Raw genomic sequence first — 21,751 nt, 5'->3', positions numbered from 1 at the left:
ATCAATGAATGTTGGCGAAAATCACTTTGCTCGTTTGACTGCGAATGAAATTAGAGACTTCCTTCCAAATGTCTCTGTGTGTAAATCGGGACTTACACTGCGTCAGCGGTTTAGTGGATCAAATGGTGCCTTACTCATTTATCAACATTTTACTTATGCAAAATTACTGTTGTTTGATGTTTGCTGCGCCGTCAAGTAAACGCAGAAGTTTTTGCGTTTTCTTTTCGTTTTTGCACCCAATAACATACTTCTCTTTCAAGAAATACTCAAATTACGCTTATGTGTACAGACTTGAAGTGAGTAGTTATTTAGTGCCATTTCCTACAGGGTTTTTAGGTACTAATGCATTTGTGTGTGCTTGGCCTTGTAGGTGTGTATACATTTCAAGGTTAACTCATGAGTTTTGTAGTCCCATTTTAACCGATGTATGGAGATTCTAAATTTGGGCCGTAGTGTGCAAGTAAATCCTTTATAACCTTTTATTCCAAGTCTACATTTCTTTATTAACATTACCATTTACTTCATCTCATTTCAGGTACATAACTTTTTCACCATAACTGAGGTCGACTCGATATGGTATCGCTAGTAATTTTGAATAATCACAGGTAATGTCTAAACTTCTATAATATTCCGTACATACAAAATTTGAGTAAATATTTTTCTGTTTATGCTATCGGCAAACAAAGGCAAACTTCTTTGTGGGCTTGCGCTCTGAGAAAATTGCTCATGAAAATCTATCTGCCGTTCGAAAGTGGTAAATTTCATATTTGCCTTAACCTTTCAAAACACTTATTGTCAAATATATGTTGATCAATCGTAAACTACAAAAACATGTTCTATCATTTTACAATATTTCGAAATAACCTCACTTTTGTGCAAGTGGGTGAAAAAGTATAGAATTAAAGTGCGAGTGATACATTTTTAAAAAACGATAACAGAGTAGGTAGGTAGGGTGGCTGTCGCAATGACACACTTTGACCTTCCGTAGGACCATTTTGGTACCACCTGAACTTATCCTTACACTATGGGTTCCTTTTCAAACCATCCGATAGCTTTAATAAACGAGCAAAGCTTCGTTAGTTTTAGATGCGCTATGTCCGCTACATCGGTTAAAAATGCCGGAGCGAGAGTGCGGATCCTCTTTATAGCTAAGCTTTCACACTCACATAAAAGGTGTCTGACTGTTTCTTCTTCTTCTGTATTAAAACAACTTCTCCAGAAACCGAAGTACGGGAGTCCTAACCTTCTAGCGTTGCTGCCTATTAGACAATGACCAATTAATATCCCTATCATTTTTCGTAAAGCTTCTCAGTTAAATCTTAACAAACTTTTCGATCGACTGCTGTTCCATTTCGACCATGTCTGTCTACTTAGTTCGCATGTTGAGAGGTTTTGCCACCTCGTATTTTCCTTATTGATGGTTTTCTTATCTATAAGTATCATAGCTTACAAATGGCTATAGACATAGGCATCAGCGTCTTATCCACTTGGAGATCGAGCGTTGTACCGGTTCGAGCAAGTTCATCTGCCTTGTAGTTCCATGTTATATTTCTATAGCCTGCCACCCAAATAAGGTGCACTTTCTATCACTTAGATACGTCATTTAGAAGTCTAAGACATTCTATGACTGTTTTTGACGAGTGTGTTTTAGATTCTAGCGCTTTTATTGCTGCTTGACTGTTCGTGTAATTGAAGACTTCAGTCGAGGAAAATACTCTCGTTTTTATTACCGTAAGTCCCTCTTTTATGGCAGTCATTTTCTTCAGGCGGAAGGAATAATTAGGTAGGTGAAATGATTGGCTAACTCCGAGTTTATCGGACCTCCACCTACTCTGTTGGCTGGTTTTGAGTCATCTGTACAGATGTTTATATCATTTTCTCTAACAATGAGCCCGTTATCCCATTCCTCTTTGGAAGGAAATGCTGAGACGAAGGATTTATCTAAATTGATATCCTTGGTCTTACAGAAATCCGTTGTACCAGGAATGCAGAGGAATTTTTCTAAAATTGAAGAGTATCCTCTCTGGCTCCTTCTGAGTAGAACGATTTCTCTTAATCTGAAAGCTGCCTTGGTAGCTGTTTGCTTGCCGAATTGCTCTATTGATAATAGGTTAAGCATAATATTTAGTGCTTCTGTGGGTATAATCCTAAGGGCCCCGCAGATGCAAAGACTCAGTTTTATTGGGGTTGACTCTTAGCCCATTTGCTTTTGACCAGTTTTCGAACATGTTTAGTAAATCGTAGATGATTTCACAAAGTATATTGGGAAATTTTTCTCTTACTACCATTGCAATATTATCCGCATATGCTACGACGTGTTGTTCTCTCTCATCTAGGCTCTTTAGCAAGAAGTTTACTGCCAGCTCCCAGAGGAGAGGGGACAATACTCCGCCTTGAAGTGTTCCTCTACTGATATTTGACTTTTTCTGATATTTGAGGCCTCTAGGGTTGCGATCACCAATCTGCTCATGAGTATGTTTTTTATGAACTCAAATAGAGCACCGGAGATCCCGAAATCAGTCAGTGTCTTTATAATGGTATCCGGTAGGATGTTGTTAAACACGCCCTCGATATCAAAGAAAGGCTACCAATGTGTATGGCTTATTGTAAATTGACTTCTCGATTTCTGTAGCAAGTGAGTTAAGTGCTGTTTCTGTAGATTTCCCTTTACAGTACGCATGTTGGGAGATACAAAGCTTGTTAGGGTTGATGTGAGCCTTAATATGCTCTTCTATTCTTCTTTCTAATGTTTTTACCAAAAAAGAGGTTAGGCTAATTGGTCTAAAAACCTTGGATGTTATGTGTGAACTTTTTCCTGGCATAGGAATAAAGACAACTTTTAATTCTTTTCATACATATGGAACACTTTTAAGCTTCAGGGCAGCCTTGAATATAGCCGTTAACCACTCCATAATATGGTTGAGAGAATTTTGTATTTGGGCCGGCAATAATCCATCTGGTCCCGGGGATTTAAATAGTTTAAAGGTGTTCACTGCCCAGGCTATCCTACTTTCAGTGATTATATTTTCAACATCAGAATTAGGTCTTTTTGTTCGATTGTTGAGTAATACATTAAGTGACTCGTTGCTGGACATTGTGTGTCCACTAGCAACTTCAAAGCTTCATCACTCGAGATAGCCTAACTCTTATCATAAGAGTAGAGAGTAAATGCAGGGTAAAACGTAAATGCTTTTTGCCAAAAAAAAAAACAAAAAACAACACATACTTACGTGCAGTTGATTACTCATCTTCCTCTGCCGACAAAATTTTTTCCGATTTTCAACTGTTTTATATACTTTGTAACTACTTTTTATATTTATGAATGGTTCCGTAAAAAAAAGTTTGACCTACAGCAGGTCTAACATGCCAAGAAATTATGAGTAAATGCAAATCAAGCTGCTGATATTTAGCTAAAATTGAGCGACGTTATTCGGTGGTGGCTAATAAATGTCAACGTTTTATGGCACATACAAAATTTATTCATAAATAAAATTTATTGCAATATAATCCATTTCCAGAGATAAAATTAATATTTATCTTTTGGCATATATTTGTAAAGCAGCTATCGTGATATTGACTTGATATGGGCACGACTTGTTATAGATAAAATAATATTATTAATTCAACAAAGGGTAGTTTCGCTTATATACCACGCGCACATAGACACATTAGAGCGATTCCGCGTCAAGCGACCCAAGTGTTATGATTATTGCCGTACATTTTTCTGAATTTTTTTTATTTACTCACTTGACTGTAAAGTGAACTTGAGCTGTAAACGGAAAGAAATTGTATAATTTTTAGATCCATTAGATGTTGAAAATTTTGGTATTAAGTTTTTTTAAGTGAAAAATGTGTGCTGGCCATTTTAAGATTTATAAAAAATATTTGTTTTTAATTTTTTAGAATAAAATATACTTTTTAAGCAAACAAACAAAATTTTTTTTTGTTCAAAATTTTTGTCAAAAATTACTCAAAAAATTACCCTCAAATATTTTTAGGTCAGAAAAAAATTTTATTTTGAATTTTTTTAAATATAATCATATAAATACCTTTTAAAAACTAGAAAAAAAAAATTTTGTTGTTCAAAATTAATACCTTTTAAATCTTACAAAAAAAATTTTAATTTTAACAAAAATTTTTTTTTTTTAATTTTTTGAAAATTTTAATTTTGAGCAAAAATTTTTTTTTTTTTTAATTTTTGAAAGGTATTAGTTTTGAACAAAAAAAATTTAATTTTGAACAATTTTTTTTTTCTTTTTAATTTTTGAACATTATTAATTTTGAAAAGTTCCGTTCGCAGTAACCGTGACGCTCCTGGTGGTCTTTTCATTTCTTTTACATCTTCGTGTCCCACAGCCATAGGTTCACTGCTCCTTACACTCTGGTTATTTGGATGAGGTGAGAACTCCACTCTTTTGGAACTGACACTGTTATTCTCTTCTGGAAATGTTGGCAGTGACAGCAGCTCATCAATAGCGGTAGTTGGGGGAAATGAACCGCTTGTTGTTAATTCAAAAAAGGCTAAAAATGACATCTCTTGGATTTAAAGCTTATGCTGAGCAGATTTCAATGCTACTGAAAATTTGTTGATTCGTTTATTTGTTGCACTTAATTCCTGAGATAGTTCCGAGTTAAGTCGTTAATTCTGATTAACCGTCTGTCTAAAAACATTAAAAAACGTGGTTTTTAAATTTTTTACGATAAAATTTAGTTTGTAAGCAAACTTTTTTTGAAAAAAATTAATTATTTTGTTCCAAATTTTTGTCAAAAGATGCTCCCAAAATTTTGTAAGAAAAAAACAAAAAAAACAAGTTTTCAAAAAAATGAATTTTTAAAGGTTTTTTTATAAAAATAATTTATTATATTCTAAAAAAATGAAAAAAAATAAAAAAGCCTGCGCCCATCAGATATCGCGTAAAAAAAAATTTTTTTTTAATTTTTCCTTAAAAAATTTTGGCGGTAATTTTTGGTACAAAAAATGTTTGCTTACAAAGTATAATTTATCGTAAAAAAATTAAAAAAATAGATTTTTTTCAAAGGTATTTATATAAAAATAATTTCTAAGAAAGTCTTATATTTTAAAAAAATTAAAAACAAAAAAACATTTTAAAATTTTGAAGAAGAACCCAAGAATGATAGAAACAAGTTTGCGCCCGTCAGAGATCGTGTGATGTTACATTAGTGTAGTTGTGCAGTGTTGCCAACTCTTTGCTCTTTGCAATAAACTTAGTGCTTTTTTATACCCAAAATGCGTATATTTTTGGGTTTGGTGCTTGTTTCTTGTTTTATTTTAAAGATAATTTTTTTTTTATTAAAAATTGTAAGTTTCGAAACAAATATAAAAAAAACAATTTTTCAGTACAGTCTATTGTACATAACCTAACTTATTTATTAAAAAAAAAAAACAAAAAGCGCACAGAGTAAAGACAATTTATTACGCATACAAAGTTGTTTAAGTAATTCAATAAAAATTTGGTATTTTCTTTTCTTTAAATGGGCTTTTTAGTTCTTTCTTATATCCAAAACTAGGCAGTTACGAGAAAAAGATTTGACTGCTCGAAGGAGAAGAAGACGAACAAACTTGAAAACATTAAAATAAAGCGAAAAAATAATATCCAAAAAAATTATAATCAATGAAAAAAAAATTATATTCGCAATCGCCGACAATGCAACCAGATAATAAAAAACAGTAAAGCTTAATAGAACTGAGTGAATTACTGAACTGTAATAATTTTTAAAAAGTTTAAATTATATTAATTAAATATAAACATCACATTTTAATTAGAAGAGGCTAGAAAAATAGCAGGAAGAAAGAACTGAGACTGCAAGACTACAGAACAAACAAAAAATAAGCTCAATGAAGTTACGAAGATGATAAACTGCTCACACTGATCACCAATTCCGCAAGACTGACGTCACAAAAATCAGCTGGTATTGTCCAATTCGCTGAGAGCAAAGTAACGATACCTCATTATTCTCGCCATCGAGAAAAGAACCAAAGATATTTGACTTTAAGGAAGCCATACCAAAATTTTGCACACTGAATAAATTTCAATATCTTTAATATTTTTTTTCCAGTTGAGCGTTGAAGCGAATGCTTTTCATATCAACCTAAAAAAATGAACATTTAGGCACTGTAAAGCCTGTAGTTGAATGAGAAGGCATTTTCAGCACCATTTTCTAAAAGGGAACCACACCGAAATTTAAAAAAGCTTGCAGCTCTCTGCAGATGCACTATCGTGTCGGCAATCAAGTGCCAGTTTTCTAATCCCCATTTGAAGCAGTTATTAAAAACTCGGCCCAGAGGGAAATGCATCTCTACACAGAAGAAGTTTTCGACAAAATTAAATATCCACTTCGAGGTGCACTAAGCTCCAGCTTTAATAACTTAATTTTTCTTAATTCTGAGCTTCTTTTCGCGTAATTATTTTTCTAACCGTAGAAAAATCATCCCACGACAGTGGATTTTCACAATTTCCTCCATCTCAAACAACACCAACACAACGAAATGGCGCTACATTCAAAATAGGCGGTCTTAATGGGGCACCCAGTATATTAAGAATACTATTCAATTTGCCTTTTCGAAAGCTGTCACATAGTTAAAAATAGTAAAATAATTTTTATATTACTGAAATACTTCAAAAAATTGTTTCGGAAAAAATTCCATTTTCGACGAATAAAGGAGAGAATCTGTCTAAGCAACGCAAAGATCTAGTCAGATATTAGAAGATATAGTGCGTGGGTACAAACTAGTTAAAAATTCAGTTAAAATACGAGCCCCAATTGAAAAATGTCTGAAGAAAAGGAAAACTCCGTTGAGGAAGAACAGGAAAGCTCAAAACAGGAAAGCCAATCAGATACTGAAACGTTTCCAGCAACGTCACCGTAAGTAGTAGAAGGGAAATAGAAAAGAAAAAAATTGTATTGGTGGGGCCAATAACGGGAGAATGGGTGTATACATAGCCATGTATGTGCAGTTATAAGTTTGTTAATATTTTTTTCAAAATCAATGCAGTCTAACTGCGTAGGAGCCATAAGCGCGCAAATGCTAAGATCCGCAAATAATAAAAAAAAGCTGCAGTAATCGGATTTATTGCCAAAATTATGGCAATGTGCTTATTTTCTACTTAATTTTTATAATTTTTTTACCAAAACCCCACAAAAACCATGACCTCACAAAAACCATTTAAACTTGAATTAAAAAAAAAAGTTTCAAAAAATTGTAATCATTTTTTAATACAATTTTGTAGCGAAATTTCAAGTACGCAGTTTTTTAGATTATTAAATTTTGCTCTAATAAAGTGCAAGTTTCAAGTAGCTCAAAAATCGCGTTGATTTTTTACCATTTTTTTGGTAGCGCTATTATTAATTTTCTCCACATAACCAAGGGTGGAATTTGTTTTTATATGGAAGAAAACAACCAACATTGCATTTCTTTAAACTGTGTACGCAACACAAGAATGTTTAAGGTAATAATAATAATGTCTGTGTGCCAGGAATATTTCAGCTTTTAACATTTCAGAGCCGAACGAGGCTCTTAAACATCTGGAATGTATCAAAAAAGCTTTACCACTCAAGCCTGCCTAAGTCGGACAGTGAAATCGTGAAGAAGGAAGAGTATCCAATAACGCAAGAACTGCTAGAGTCCTCGCTTAGCAATAATAGTTTCTTAGATCGAAAATTGGTAGTTTGCCTCTCACAAGTGCTCGCAGTCTTGTTGATCCGTGAGCTTACAAAATATAAGCACTCGTTTTTCTGCAAAGACTAAATTCATTACAATCTACTCTCTTCATAAGCAAAAGTATTAACAAGTCTTATCTAATATTGATAAGACAAATGACAATACAATTCTTCCTCGTAACAAAAACAACTTGAGTCTATTAAACCTCATGCATGTTCTGATTTAGGTAGCAGCTGCATAGTCGCTTCCAACTAAAGAGTTGATTCCGGAAAGTGTTTCGTAGAAGAACTTTCGCATGATGAAACGCCAGCCTACATGAATTTTGTGCCAATACACATCACTGTTTCACTGGCTATCATTTTATTTGATTATTAGACCTTCGTATTCTTGATTCGCGCGATAACCACTTACGCGATTTTGGCCGAGTTTAAGTGCTTAGTTTTGGCCGTTTCTTTCTCGTGCTAACCGGCGCCAGTTGGACGCACCAAGTGAAGCCAGGTCCTTCTCCATCTGATCTTTACACCGCTGAGGAGGCCTTCCTCTTCTTCTGCTAGCACCAAGTCCTTCTCCACCTGATCTTTTCAATGCCGAGAAGGCCTTCCTCTTATTCTGTACCACCAGTTGGTACCGCATTGAAAACTTTCAGGGTCAGATTTGGGCTAGGTCATAGCCAACGAAGCCGCTGGATCTTTATTTGCAGTGCTATGAGTGTGTCGCCGTACGCCCTAACTCTTAACCTATTTGATTCGTTATTTCCTAGTGTTGGTTATAAAAAAGTGCGGCCTTCTCTGCATTGCAGAAATTTCAGACTCACAGCCTATGGAGAAATTGTGTTGATCTCCCCCAGAATCAATATGAGAGTTGTTCGAAAACTTCATCAATGTATCCCAAATATTTGCGGACGTCTGATCTCAAACCCATTTTCCGTCTCACCACCTATACATAATCTATCCTGTCTCCGGATGTCTGATCTCAAACCAATTTTCTGTCTTACAACCTATATGAAATCTATCCTGTCTCTGTATTCTTTCTACTCTAATCAATCCGAGTGTAGTGCAATGACCTTCCTGACCGAGTGCATGGACCTCTAAGTGGGAATTGTGCAAAACTTTTATAAAATAACTGATTTTCACCGTGCTGAGTTGGTTCAACCCATTAAAATAATTTTCAACCTAACCAGGTTAATCTTTGACAACAGTCACAATGCTGAGGAACCCATATTACAACTCGGTTAACTCGTTAAGAGATCTGCCTTTTTTATGATTACCTTGGAAGGATGTCGACTACTGTGTGAGGAATTTTATCGCCGCCTGAATGTATGTAAAAGTGTATGTAGATATATTCACCAAGAATCACATCGCACTGAACCAGTGTCACGATCCTAATTATTGCCATGAGCTACGCTGAAAACTTACTAACAGTCGGGGAGTCGAAAGTGATCCCCAGATGCGCGCAACATACACTGCCGCACAACTTACTCTGGAGTTTTGAGCCATCTGTGTAGCTACAGATGCACTCGCCCATTCTTCTAACGCCTCGCTCTAACACTTCCCTTGAAGGAAGAAGTCTATGCTATCTTGAATGTATCATACTGGCTGATTGGAATTTGTTGGGACAGTCAAGCTGCACTTAAAGCCTTGCAAACCCAAGCCGATCTTCAAAATTAGTCGGTGCATGAAAGACAAAACTGAACAGTATTGCAAAACACAACAGAGTTTGTCTCATTTTGGTACCTGGATATTGTGGTATTGGCTGACAAACTGGCTAATGAAGGCTCTGCAAGCATACAACTAGATCCTGACCCCGTTCTAGATGTCTCAATTCTGCATCGATTAAACTATGGATTGACGACTTCATTAGGTATACCCATAGAAGATATTGGTATATGAGTTGAACTCCTACAGAGTAGCCAAGTACTTTGTGAAAGGTTCAAACAGGAATTTCACGTCCTTTCTCTTAAAACTTAGTAGAAAGCACCTGAGAGTAGTGGTGGATGTAATCAGAGGGCACAATGCCTGTGGTCAGCTTATGGCTACCATGGGAGTCACTGGCGACCCAATGTACCTATCCTGCCGTGAGAAAGAGTGCACTGCAAAGCATTTTCTCTTTAGCTCTCCGGCGTTTTCTAGTATCAGCCTTAGACTGTTGGGTTGCGATGTACTGAGTATGGATGAGTTTCATGCTCCTCCTCTTTCAGATCTCTTAAGATTCGTCACTGAATTGAAAAGGTTTGCGGAAGATTGATCTCAAACCAGTTTTCCCGTCTTACCATCTATATACGAGTAGAATCCATCCTGTCTCTCTATTCTTTCTACTCCAGTCAATCCGAGTGTAGCACAATGGTCTTCCTGACTGAGTGCTTGAACTTTTCTAACCCCCCACAAATCTTATCTAATCTAATCCCTTGAGGGTAGGGTAATGGTGAGTAATGGAGAGTGGAGAATGCTTAGTCCACCAGTGCAGAATACTCCGAAATACTGGTTACGATTTTGGCTTGAACGTAGTTAAGTCCGCCTTACCTTTCTTAAACTACTTCTACTTCTTCTTAGCTTCACAATCCGTGGTGGACCATAGCTTCATCAACAATTTTTCGACGTCATCTAACCATCGCTTTAGTGGGCGTCCTCTTTTTCTTCCTCCAATGGGTGTTAAAATAAAAGCCTTTCTTAAACTGTGATATCTTATTGTCGGGCGCTGTCAGGCTAGTTGGACTGCAGATCTACTGAAAGGTGAAAAGCGCAAGATGAAAACAATTTTATTGAAGAGCAGATTATTTGATTTTTGATAGTCCATGTGAGAAATTTGGAAAAAGAGTGAACTTCTCTGTATAAGAAAAATCCAAAAGAAATTTGTTGACTTACCTTGAAGGCTCGAATTAGATAGCGAAAAGCCGATTACTGCTTATATATCAGGTCGTGTGTAACTTTATAGTTTTAGAGGCTCAAGATGGATTTACTTGTGGCATGTCTGTAGTAACTTGCATGAGCTACATAAATGCTGAATGAGAAGAACAAAATTTATCCCTAAAGTTTTCCAATAGAACCAGAAAAAATATACTGAAAAAATATCATGAAAAGTAAAGCAAGCAATAAAAGAGAACTTAAACATCCAAGAAAACTCAAAAGCAAAGCTTCACTAATGTCTGTAGCACATTTGGTGCACATTCAACGAACAAAAAACAACAACACCTTAGTTGCAACTGGGCGACAAATAACAAACCACGACATTTTCGAAAAAAATTGATGGCATATTGGTCGATTTATAGAGCTATAAAATAGAAATATGGTTCCGTCAGTTACATTTGCATGCACATTTGGCCAGGTGTTGCACTCAGTATAAACCCATAAACTTTTTCAATACACCTGCAATGCATCTGCCTGCTGCCAGGTCTGTTGCACTTAAAGAACTCAAAGCGTGGCAATAGTGGCAATAAACAATTTGCGCATATTCTGAAAGCTACAACATTTTGCATGCCTCAACGTACGTACATACCTTTAAATGTATGTATGTACATATATGTTGCATGCCACTGCATGAACAATTTTCGTCCTACCTGCATTGAGCTGGCCATAAAATTGTATTTTCCTGAATAAAAAGTAGCGAAAAAAAGCGACTCAGTGCTGTAAGCGTTCGTTGCAGCTATTGGTGGCGTTGAAAATGCTCCGTCAAAGCACCTACAATAGCCGCAACAACAACACTGCTACCCAGCAAACCTCGGCACAGGGGTTGGAGTGTTACTGGAGTACGCATCTATGCGTATAGGATAACTTTACACTCAGATTAGATTAGATTAGATTAGATTTGTGGAGGGTTGGGCAAGTCCCAGCACTCAGTCAGGAAGACCATTGTACTAAGCCCGGATTGATTAGAGTAGAAAGAATAGAGAGACAGGATAGATACAATATGGATGGTAAGACGGGTAAATTGGTTTGAGATCAATCTTCCACAAATTTTTTGGGTTCATTGATGAATTTTAAGAGATCCGAAAGAGGAGGAGTATGAAACTTATCATACTCACTACGTTGCACCCGAACAGCCTAAGCCTGATTCTAGAAAACGCCGGACAGCTACAGAGAAAATGCTTTGCAGTGTCCACCTCACGGCAGAATAGGCACATTGGATCGCCAGTGATTCCCATGGTGGCCATATACTGACCACAGGCGATGTGCTCTGTAATTACACGCACCAGGTCCTTCGATTTCACCCACTCTTAGGTCCTTCCTACTAAGTTTTAAGAGAAATGTCGCAAATTTGCTGTTTCGCGCTTTCACAAAGTACTTGATTACTTTGCAGGCGCCCACCTCAGACCAACACCTTCTATGGGTAGACCTCATGAAGTCGTCAATCCATCGTTGAATCGATGCAGAATTGATACACCTAGAATGGATTCAGGGTCTAGTGGTATGCTTGCAGAGCTTTCATTAGCAAGTTTGCCAGTCAACTTCTTCCCTGCAATACCACAACGTCCAGGCACGCAAATAAGACAAAGTTCGTTGTGTTTTCTGACACTTTTCAGTTCTGTCTAACATTCCCCGACTAATTTCATAGAGTAGCGTGGGTTAGGATGGGCTCTCAATGCAGCTTGACTACCACTACAAATTCCAATAGTACTACCACACCATTTTTGCTCAATTAGCCAGTGTGCTTCATTTATCCCCGTCAGCCATCTGTTCTGCAGTTTAGGAGTGCCTAGTGTCTTTGTCTAAGTACCATCCAGATCACATAATATTAATTCAAGAACCGTGGGTATCTAAAGGACAAATACAGGGTTCGGGAGATATAAAGTGGAGGTCCGCGTACGTGTATTATTTTGCCAAAAGCGGTTAATTGACAATTCTGCGGTGTTAAGACAATTCTGCTGTCAAAACTGAGTAACAGTCAGATAAAGTATCGATTAGAGAGGAAAGAGGTAGAGACAATCGCCGTCTTGGCCTATTTTCCTTGCGACTCCATTCTCCCACCTCCTATGGGGGTGTTTATGAAAGTTGTAAGATATGCTGAATTGATGGGATTAGGTCTAATTGTGGGATGTGACGCAAATTCACGGAACACACTGTGGGTTAGCATGAAATGTAACTTCAGGATGCATAAACTCATGGACTTAATTCTGTCATATCGCTTGGTTATACAGAATGTTGGCACCAGCCCGACTTTTGTGACCAGCAGAAGGCAGGAAGTGATTGATATGACATTATCTAACGGTAAAATATCAGATCATATCAATGGTTGGAAAGTACTCGATAAAGATTCCCTGTCAGAGTAGAGTTTAGACTTGCGGTCACCATCACTGGTTTTGGATCCGTCGGTGAAGAAAATGCGCTGAAATCCCGTTAAGAAGTTCTCTGAACTTAAGCGTTGATCTCTATATGATATCAAAACATCATACTTCTTACCGAAGCTAACTTAAGGCAACCGAATGTCCGCTGGCATTGAGAACAGTGTGCAAATGCTCCGACAACTGGTGGCATCTATCCGACAGTGGCCAGTGTTTTCTTCATTTCCCCCGATTCCGTTTAACTTAGGCCTGCATCTGCTTTATTTGCTAATTACGAACTAGTTTGGTAAGTAGTATAATACTGAGGCACAGACTGATTAATTAAAAGCTATGGCGCTGTTGCTTTGAGCAAGAATTGACACTTTGTTAGAAATATCAGTTGCTGGCATTGAAAAAAAAGTAGTGGTTTAATTGCAGGACCAGTAGAAAACCAACAAATTGCGGCTATTTGCCCAAAAGTATACCAAAGAGGTGCATTTTCATTTCTAACTTTGCGAGATTTCACTTTAGATTCTACTGGGTATACAACGACATACAAACACGCATTTATGTATATGTATGATAGTTGTGTAATGCTTTGCACCCAGTCCTCTCCACCGATATGGCCATTATTGTCGCCATTGCTACTACACACGACTATTACCAACCGGCCGTCATCAACTCGATGCATATCATTTCACGCTACCCAAAACGCCCAATTCTTATGGTGGTGTGTGTGTGTGGCAGTGAATTGGTTGACTTTTTGCTGCTGCGGTTTCACTTTCCAGCAGCGCCGAGCACAAAGTAGTATGCCGAAAAATCATTTGTGCATAGTAAATGCATTCATATACACACAACTACACCTGTACATTCATGTACATCTGTGGGTGTGGATGTGTGCATGTGTGAAGTCTCCTTTCATGAAAGCACTTGCCACAACACGGCTCCACTTGACTTCATTGTTGTCGTTACTGCTTTTTCGTTTTTCAAGAATTTCAGCTGCTACTTCATTCTTTGAATTTTCACCTCAGTGTTTTTAATTTGTTCACCGATTTCTTTTTCCTTCCATATTTGCGAATTTTGAAACATTTTCTTTTACAGTCTTGTTCGCTCAATTTGAGGCACTCGCACTTAGTTAGTAGCAATGTTTCCTGTAGTTTTTTTTTCGAGCAACGCAAATCTGCTTTGATTACGTTTCGCGGAAGCAATTTCGACAAAAAATTGCAAGTAGAATACAGTTCTGGGACAGTTACTATGTGCGCGCAGGTAATAAGATTATTTATGATTATACGAAGGGTTCAAAGCTGAATGTCAGAGTTTCAGGTTATGCCTTTTCGCGAATCACCAGTCTCCCTTATAATTCTTTTTCCGAAAACCAACCACGGCTGAAGTTTCAGCAATCAAGAAATCTTTCGAGCGTCTTAGTGGTGGAGCTTTTAGAAAGAGTCCCTTATGAGTACCTTATAATGTCCCATTGTATGGCGAAGCAGAAGCAACATCCAATGAAGCGTTCCTTGGCGTATACGAGAGAAAGATTCTACGAATACGAGAGAGAAATTCTACGTGAGATTTGGAACGGCAAAAATCGCAGATGGAACAATTAACTGTATGAGCTTTGTGTGCAGCAAATGAGGTTATCTATTCGATAAGACACAAACTCTCCAGCTGTGGAAGTATTCGGCGTGGTAACGGTTTGTGGCGACAGAGGAAGGAGGGAGAGTCCTCCTCTGCGTTCAAAAAAGATCAGGGGGAGAAGAACTTCACTTCACTTGGTGTGTCCAACTGGCGTCGGTTAGCACGAGAAAGAAGTGACTGGCACACTTTATTAAACGTGGACAAGCGGAAGGCTCAAGCGGTTATCCCGTAGGTAGATAGGTATGTAAGTAAAAGTGGCCGTCGGTCTCTGAACCAACTCAATTAGATCCTTGCCAATCCATTCGGATACCAAAGAAACACTTTATTTGCTACTCCTCGTTAAACCATTTTGTTTGCAAACTCATTGATCGGGCTGGGACTTATATCCCTAAGGTCATCAGTATCCTTCAAAAACGATGAGTCAAAGTATCTAAATCTAGTGGCATGCGGCGTGGGATTGTAACGGAGAAGATGTCTGACAGACTCTTCACGCTACGCTTTCTTGCAGGTTCTGCCATAGTCGAAATGAGGTACATTCAACTGATGAGCATGCCGCCCTTCGAGACAGTGGCCTGAGATCAAAGCAACTGACATCGAGACGTTTTTACTCGACCGATTAAGTAGCGCCTTTGAGCGCATGGCGTCCCATTTTGGACAAATTCTTTTTGTAGCAGTACATGCCACACAAAGAACCCATCTCGTGTTGGCTGAAGTTACAAAGCTACTTGCACTATGCAGTTTGTAGGTTGCAAGCGATGTATGTACCTACAATCTCCATCTCAAGAGGGAGGCGAGTGGTAGTGCCCTCTCCCGCTAATTTTTCTGCCTAACATTTCCCTGATATGTCGCTATGCCCTGGCAACCATATCGAATGGAGCGGAAATATTCCGCCATCGCGTTAAGAGACGTCCGGCATTTGTGAGCAATGACGGAATGAGTGACAGGTGAATACTTTTTTTCTAAAAGTTAAGTCCAGAGCTGCTTCCCAATTCATATATGTATGTGACAGCAATACCAAATACCACACCGGTCTATGCGTGACTACAAGTCAAACTGTTATACCTATCCGAGGTAGGCAGATGAAGTGGTTGAAGTACCGCTATGGCACTCTCCAAGTAGCACTAAAGCGCCATTTTGATACCATTATGAGACCTCCAAAAGGCAGATATCTACAAACCATCAGAACTGTGGATATAATGGGGAAGATTGATGGGACTTAAGTTGGAATACTGCCACAAGCAGTCTAAGAAAGCGACACCCAGGGATCTTAGTCGTCTAGCTGTCATCCGGACATTTACAGAGAAAGAGCTCAACAGTCTCCTTCTTTGAAAGGTCCCCACATCTTCTGCAATGAGGATCAAATGGTAAACCCAGCTTTTCTACGTGAATGCCGATCATCCAATGACTGGTAAAGACAGCTATGACTTTGGAAATTGAACACCGTGGAGTTGCCAAGGCTATCTAAGTCGTGCGTTTATTGTATTGGGTCGAAAGGTTTTTCGAAATAGCACTTGAACAAATAGAGCTCCACCTGTTCTGCGTTTTCCTGAGGAATAAGTTGTGTAATTCTTTCTTAACAACAGGTAGGGGGATGTTGATGACCGGGTAGGAGGTCTCTGAGACCAATTTGGCAAGCGTTCCCACGACAGTCGGTTGTAACCGGAACGACACCTATTCACCTATATTCGGCCAATGACTGTCACTTAAGCAGCATTCCTCATATAAGTATGGGGAATGTTTATGCTGCTACAACAACAACAACACCAACCAATTTGGCAAGCTCATCAACAATTTCATTTCCTTCTATGTTCCTATGTCCTGGAACCCACATCCAAGAAATGTTACTTGCGCACCCTAAAGATTTCAACTCCTCCTTACAGGAGTTGAACAGTTGAGATCTGCACCATTCCAGAGCCTTGATCGCGGGTTGACTATCAAAATAAGACTAATATCTTCGTCGCTCTCAGGTTCCCTAAGCACTTTACATGCCTGTAGAATCGCAAAGACTTCAGTCTCAAAAACACTAGCAGTATTCGGCAATTTTTAAGGAAAAAGAAAAATTGGCTGATTTAGAGAAAACCCCTGCTCCGACTACCGACTCCATCTTGGAGCCGTCAGTGAAGGCAGAGGTATCAGCTTCAGTGCAGATTTCCCCCTTCGTTCCAATTCTGCCCCACTTGCCCTGGCCCGACCCTCAAACTCCGGTTTGCGGATAGAGAGATCTGTCCGAAGTTCAAAGAAATGCGGCGTTAACTGGCTACCATGTCCCAGTTCAACCTAACCTAATACCTATAAATATTTTGAGCCTAAGCCAAGCACACTTATACAGATCTATATGCATGTGCCTGTATGTAGGAAAATACATAAATTCATACATGTTTACAGAAACTAAGTTTTTATATTGCAGATCAAGCAATTTTTCATAACCTGCCTTAAGGCGTTGGCATTTTTGCACTAATTTGGCAAAATTACAAAGTATATTTTTTCAAATATCTTACACACAAAGAATGCATTGCCAAGAATTTTCGCAAAAATCAAATCTTGTGCCTGACAGCACAGATTAGCATCGAAATGCTGACAAGTTGCCGCTATAAACTTACGGCCAGTCATAAAAATAAATTGGATTTATTCTGCGGCTGCGGTAACCGATAGTGCAAGGTTTGCAGTGACTTTGACCGATTGATTTTATCGGCACATGCATACAAATATACGAATTCTCGCTCAAGTATGCTTGTTACAAATACATATAAATACATATATTATCGTGGGTATATTTGGAATATCGAAACCTACGACAGCCATTTCAGTAACAAATAGCACTGGTTAACAACCTTTTGGCGCACTTGGGGAAATCAGCGCTTCCCATTCTCATTTTAATGCGATGAAAATATAAATCTTGCTAAAAATGTTTTCATATTAATTCTATAGCTTTAAGTCATGAGCGGTATTTGAAAAAAAAAATTTAAAAAATAAATAAAAAAGTTTCTCAAAAATAAAGTTTTTGAGTTTGTTGATTTTTTTTCCCAATTTTCTTAAAATAAAATAAATATTGAAATTTTTGAATTTCGTGGTTTTTAATTTTTGTTTTTAAAATGGCGTGCGTATGTAGACCACGGTGTCACATTCAGGCGCGCGACTACAGATCGATTACATGCTCACTGATCGAAGTATTTTGCTCATTGCCGATTTTTTTTGTTTTTAAAAATTTTAATACATATGGAAGTGTAGTTCAGCCCTTGGGCACATTTGCCGTCCGACACGTCATGCACTTTTTTGCCCTAAGAGCGGATGTCTGTGGCGTCATTTAAGTTTGAACAATATAATAATATTTTAATATTGGGAGGTTGAATTAGTTTTAAAGGTGACACACAGATGGCGCTATTTATCACTTTATCGCGTTGGCAATACTGAATATATATTCATGACAAAGCCTCATCCCTAGGCTTTGTTTATCAGTATCTGTCATTTCGCTGAAGTATAAACAACGCAGTGTTTTCGTGCTCCGAGTATGTCAACTTTCGTGCCGTCGAAAAGCAATTTGCGGGAAGCTTTGCTTTTCTGCTTCAATTTGAAAAAAAATACAGCCCAAGCCCGTGAATTGCTGCAGGAGGCCTACCCAGACCATACTCCGTCGATTTCAACATGTGAGTACTGGTTTCGACGATTCAAAAGTGGTGATTTTCACACCGAAGACAAGGAGGACTCGTGCCAAATCCAAGAAGAGCTTGCTGAATCATTGGGCGTTGATAAATCAACCGTTTGCAAGCGTCTAAAAGCGATGGGAATGATCCAAAAGCAAGGACATTGGGTCCCGTACGAGTTGAAGCTGCGCGACGTCGAACGGCGATTTTTTACGTGCGAATTGCTTATCGAGCGACAAAATCGGAAGGGTTTTTTGCATCGGGTGGTGACTGGCGACGAAAAATGGATCCACTACGATAACCCAAAACGCAAAAAATCATTGGGTTTGCCCGGCCACGTATCAACGTCGACGGCCAAGCAGAATATTCACGGCAAGAAAATCATGCTCTGCATTTGGTGGGATCAGGTCGGCGTCGTATATTTTGAGCTGCTCCAACCGGGCGAAACAATCACGGGCGATCGTTACCGACTGCAATTGATGCGTTTAAGCCGGGCATTGAAAGAAAAACGGCCGGAAACGGTAAAAAGGCACGACAAGGTTATTTTGCAACATGACAACGCTCGGCCGCATGCTGCTCAACCTGTCAAAAAATACCTTGGAACGCTTGGCTGGGAAGTGTTACCCCACCCGCCGTATAGTCCAGACATAGCTCCCTCCGATTATCATTTGTTCCGGCATATGAGTCTCGATTTGGCGGACCAGCGGTTCTCCTCGTACGAGGCTACCAAAATATGGGTTGAGTCATGGATAGCCAAGCAGCGGCCAGAATTTTGGAGAAACGGCATCCGGAAATTGCCCGAAAGATGGGCGAAAGTTGTAGCTAGCGATGGCCAATACTTCAAATAAAATATTTTGTACCGTTTTTTCACAATAAAGCCCCAAATCTTCGAAAAAAACCTTTAAAACTAATTCAACCTCCAATAATATTTTAGAAATCAATGAATTCTTATGTAAACTGTATTGCCAAGCAACTAAAAATTGAGTCCGTCCCACATGCAAATATTTTCTCAAATAAATCCCAATCCAAGGGTTTTTTTTCTCCTTGTTCATTCCTCTCGGGCGCATAGGGCCTCGACAAGACTCAGTATTGCGTTGGTTTCGTTAATCTATTTGGATTTCTGACAGGTTAGGTGATTACCCTCCCATGTTAGGTGATTACCCTACCCATGAGGTTAATAAAGTGAATTATCAGCGCTTCTTTTTTATTAACTTTTTGATTTTTTTAGGACTAAACATACTTTTTAAAATTTTTTTTTGCTAAAAACTTTTTTTGCTAAAAATCTTTTTTGCACAAAATTTTTTTTGCTAATATCTTTTGTTAAAAACATTTTTTCCACAAGCCTTTTTTGCTAAAAATTGTTTGCAAAAATTTTATTTATATACAATTTTTTTTCTCAAATAAATCTCTACCTTGGGTGTTAATAAAGAGATATATTTACACTTCTTAAAATGTTTATACATTTTTTTTTTACATTTCTCAGGTTTAAATATTCTCTTTAATATATTTATATTATATATAGTTACCTTTTTCCATAAAATAATTTTAGTAAATTTTTTGGAACTTTTTTTTACAAAAAATTATTTTAGTAATTTTTTTTTTTGATAAAAATTTTGTTTTTTGCTATCATTTTTTTTGCTAAATTTTTTTGTTAATTTTTTAGGACTAAATATATACTCCTAATATATATACATATGTATATATTTAATATACTTTTTTTTGCTGAACATTGTGGTAAACATTTGTTTTTTGTCATTTTTTAAAAACGCGTCATTTTAATTTTGTTTTTGCATTCATAACTGAGACTATATAAAAAATATGTATTTATAAAAAATATACTTTGTTTGCATTTTTTTTGTCAACATTTTTTTTGTTGCTAAAAATGGGTTTTTTGAGTATTTTTTTTTTTTTGCTAACTTTTTTTTTGGCAAAAATTGAATTTTGTCATTTTTGAAAACACAGAGACAGAGACAGAAACAGAGACAGAGACAGAGACAGAGACACAGACACAAAGGCAGAGACAGAGACAGAGACAGACACAGAGACAGAGACACAGACACAGACAGAGATAAAGACAGAGAATTTTCCAGATTCTTTAGCCAATCTGAAAATATCCTCCAGTTTGAGAAAACGAATATTACTCATTCTCATGACATCGGAACTTAAAATTCATAGCCTTGCTCTAGCAAAGGTAGAACAGTCACCGAGAAAATGCTCAGTACCATCGGCCTCCTCCAAGCAAGACAGGCAAACCAGGTCCTCAACAATTCCAATGGTGCTCATGTGCCTCTTCATGTGTTCTGTAGTAGTATCGACCATCAACCGAACGTCTTTTCTTTAAAGTTTTAGAAAAAAGTTCGACAGCTTTCCATTCGGGCTGGTCACAAACCAAGTTGCAGTTCTACAGCGTTCTAGACTGCATCATCGCTCTTTATGTAAATTGCATACATAATCGCTGATTCAATTCATGATTACTCAAGAACTTATTCCGATTATTGGCTCTGGTCCGCTGATCCACAGTTCGCCAATTCATCGACAATTTCATTTCTTTGGGCACCGGGGTGTCTTGTCGAACCTTATTCCGTCTTGAGGTTACTTGCAAATACATGTTTTGAACTGTATAATTTTTTTTTAAAGAAATATGAAAGAAAAAAATAAGATCTCCAAATTTATAATCTCTTCCTTCAATATTTTAAGTTTATTTTTTCTTATTTTATTACAACAATATTCTTCATTGCGATCTTGGAGTGCCATCAGTACATGAAGAAATTAGCAACACCATCACCGGCTTGCTAACCGTCTAAATCTTCGGACGTCAAACCTTACACACCAAACCAACGTCCAGACCGAACCAACGCAGACTTAAAACATTTATGCCTACTGATCTGCCACAAAGATTTAAAATCCAGACTTGTTAACAGTCGGAATGTCATCGACGTTTATCTTGACTTCCAGTTTGACCTCATCTGTCCAGGTGGTAAAGAGGGTCGCCGTGGACTTTGTGGGGGAAAGTTGCAGATTCCTCGCAGTGAAAAAGGGAGAAAGGTCGGTGAGCTAGACGTTCACTTTGGCATTCCCATTTCCCATGGCAGCCGGTTCTACGTTACCGGAAGGACTCGGGTTTTTCCCGACCAGGGGCTGCCGCCCCAGTAAATTAGCCCTGTCTAGTGAACCGTTTATCATCATTTAGAAGAGGTCTTTCCTTTCGCTCTCATTGCATGTTCATTTTGTATAGTTCCAGTTAGTGCGCAATTATTTTTATTTAAATTATGTGTTAACCAGTGTACTTTGGTTGCTGTACTGTAATTGTCAAGTTGCGCACGCATGCAATGCGCGTACCAGTTGATAGCTCGGCTGATACGCTGGTCCGTCAGTCGGTTAGACGGTCAGCCAGGCGATAGGTCAATGTAGCCGTTTAGTTCAGCTCAACCGGCTACGTGCGAGTCTATTTCTAAGCAAACCACCTTGACCCATTATTCACAGTTGTTGTTATTTTGAGTAGTCGACATGTGCCAGTTGCCAATTGCAATTGCTCACTGG

General features: G+C 37.9%; 1 protein-coding gene across 3 annotated transcripts in view; it reads left to right on the top strand.

Moving 5' to 3' along the window:
- The first annotated feature begins 532 nt into the window (after window positions 1-532).
- Window positions 533-21,751, top strand: part of LOC128865934 (cAMP-dependent protein kinase type II regulatory subunit) — a 153,737-nt gene continuing 132,518 nt past the window's right edge. Inside the window, exon 1 of one of the 3 annotated variants that reach the window (XM_054106361.1) lies at window positions 533-605. In XM_054106361.1, coding sequence (XP_053962336.1) covers window positions 574-605 — 32 coding nt within the window. In that variant the 5' untranslated portion in view covers window positions 533-573. Of the gene's footprint in view, window positions 606-6,623; window positions 6,886-21,751 lie in introns of those variants that run through there. The other 2 variants (XM_054106360.1, XM_054106359.1) reach the window with 2 other exon arrangements.

Source organism: Anastrepha ludens, chromosome 6 (genome assembly GCF_028408465.1).
Source record: "Anastrepha ludens isolate Willacy chromosome 6, idAnaLude1.1, whole genome shotgun sequence".
In the NCBI taxonomy this organism is placed as follows: domain Eukaryota; kingdom Metazoa; phylum Arthropoda; class Insecta; order Diptera; family Tephritidae; genus Anastrepha; species Anastrepha ludens.
The sequence above is the reverse complement of the archived record's forward strand: the minus strand, read 5'-3'. Positions and strand labels throughout refer to the sequence as shown.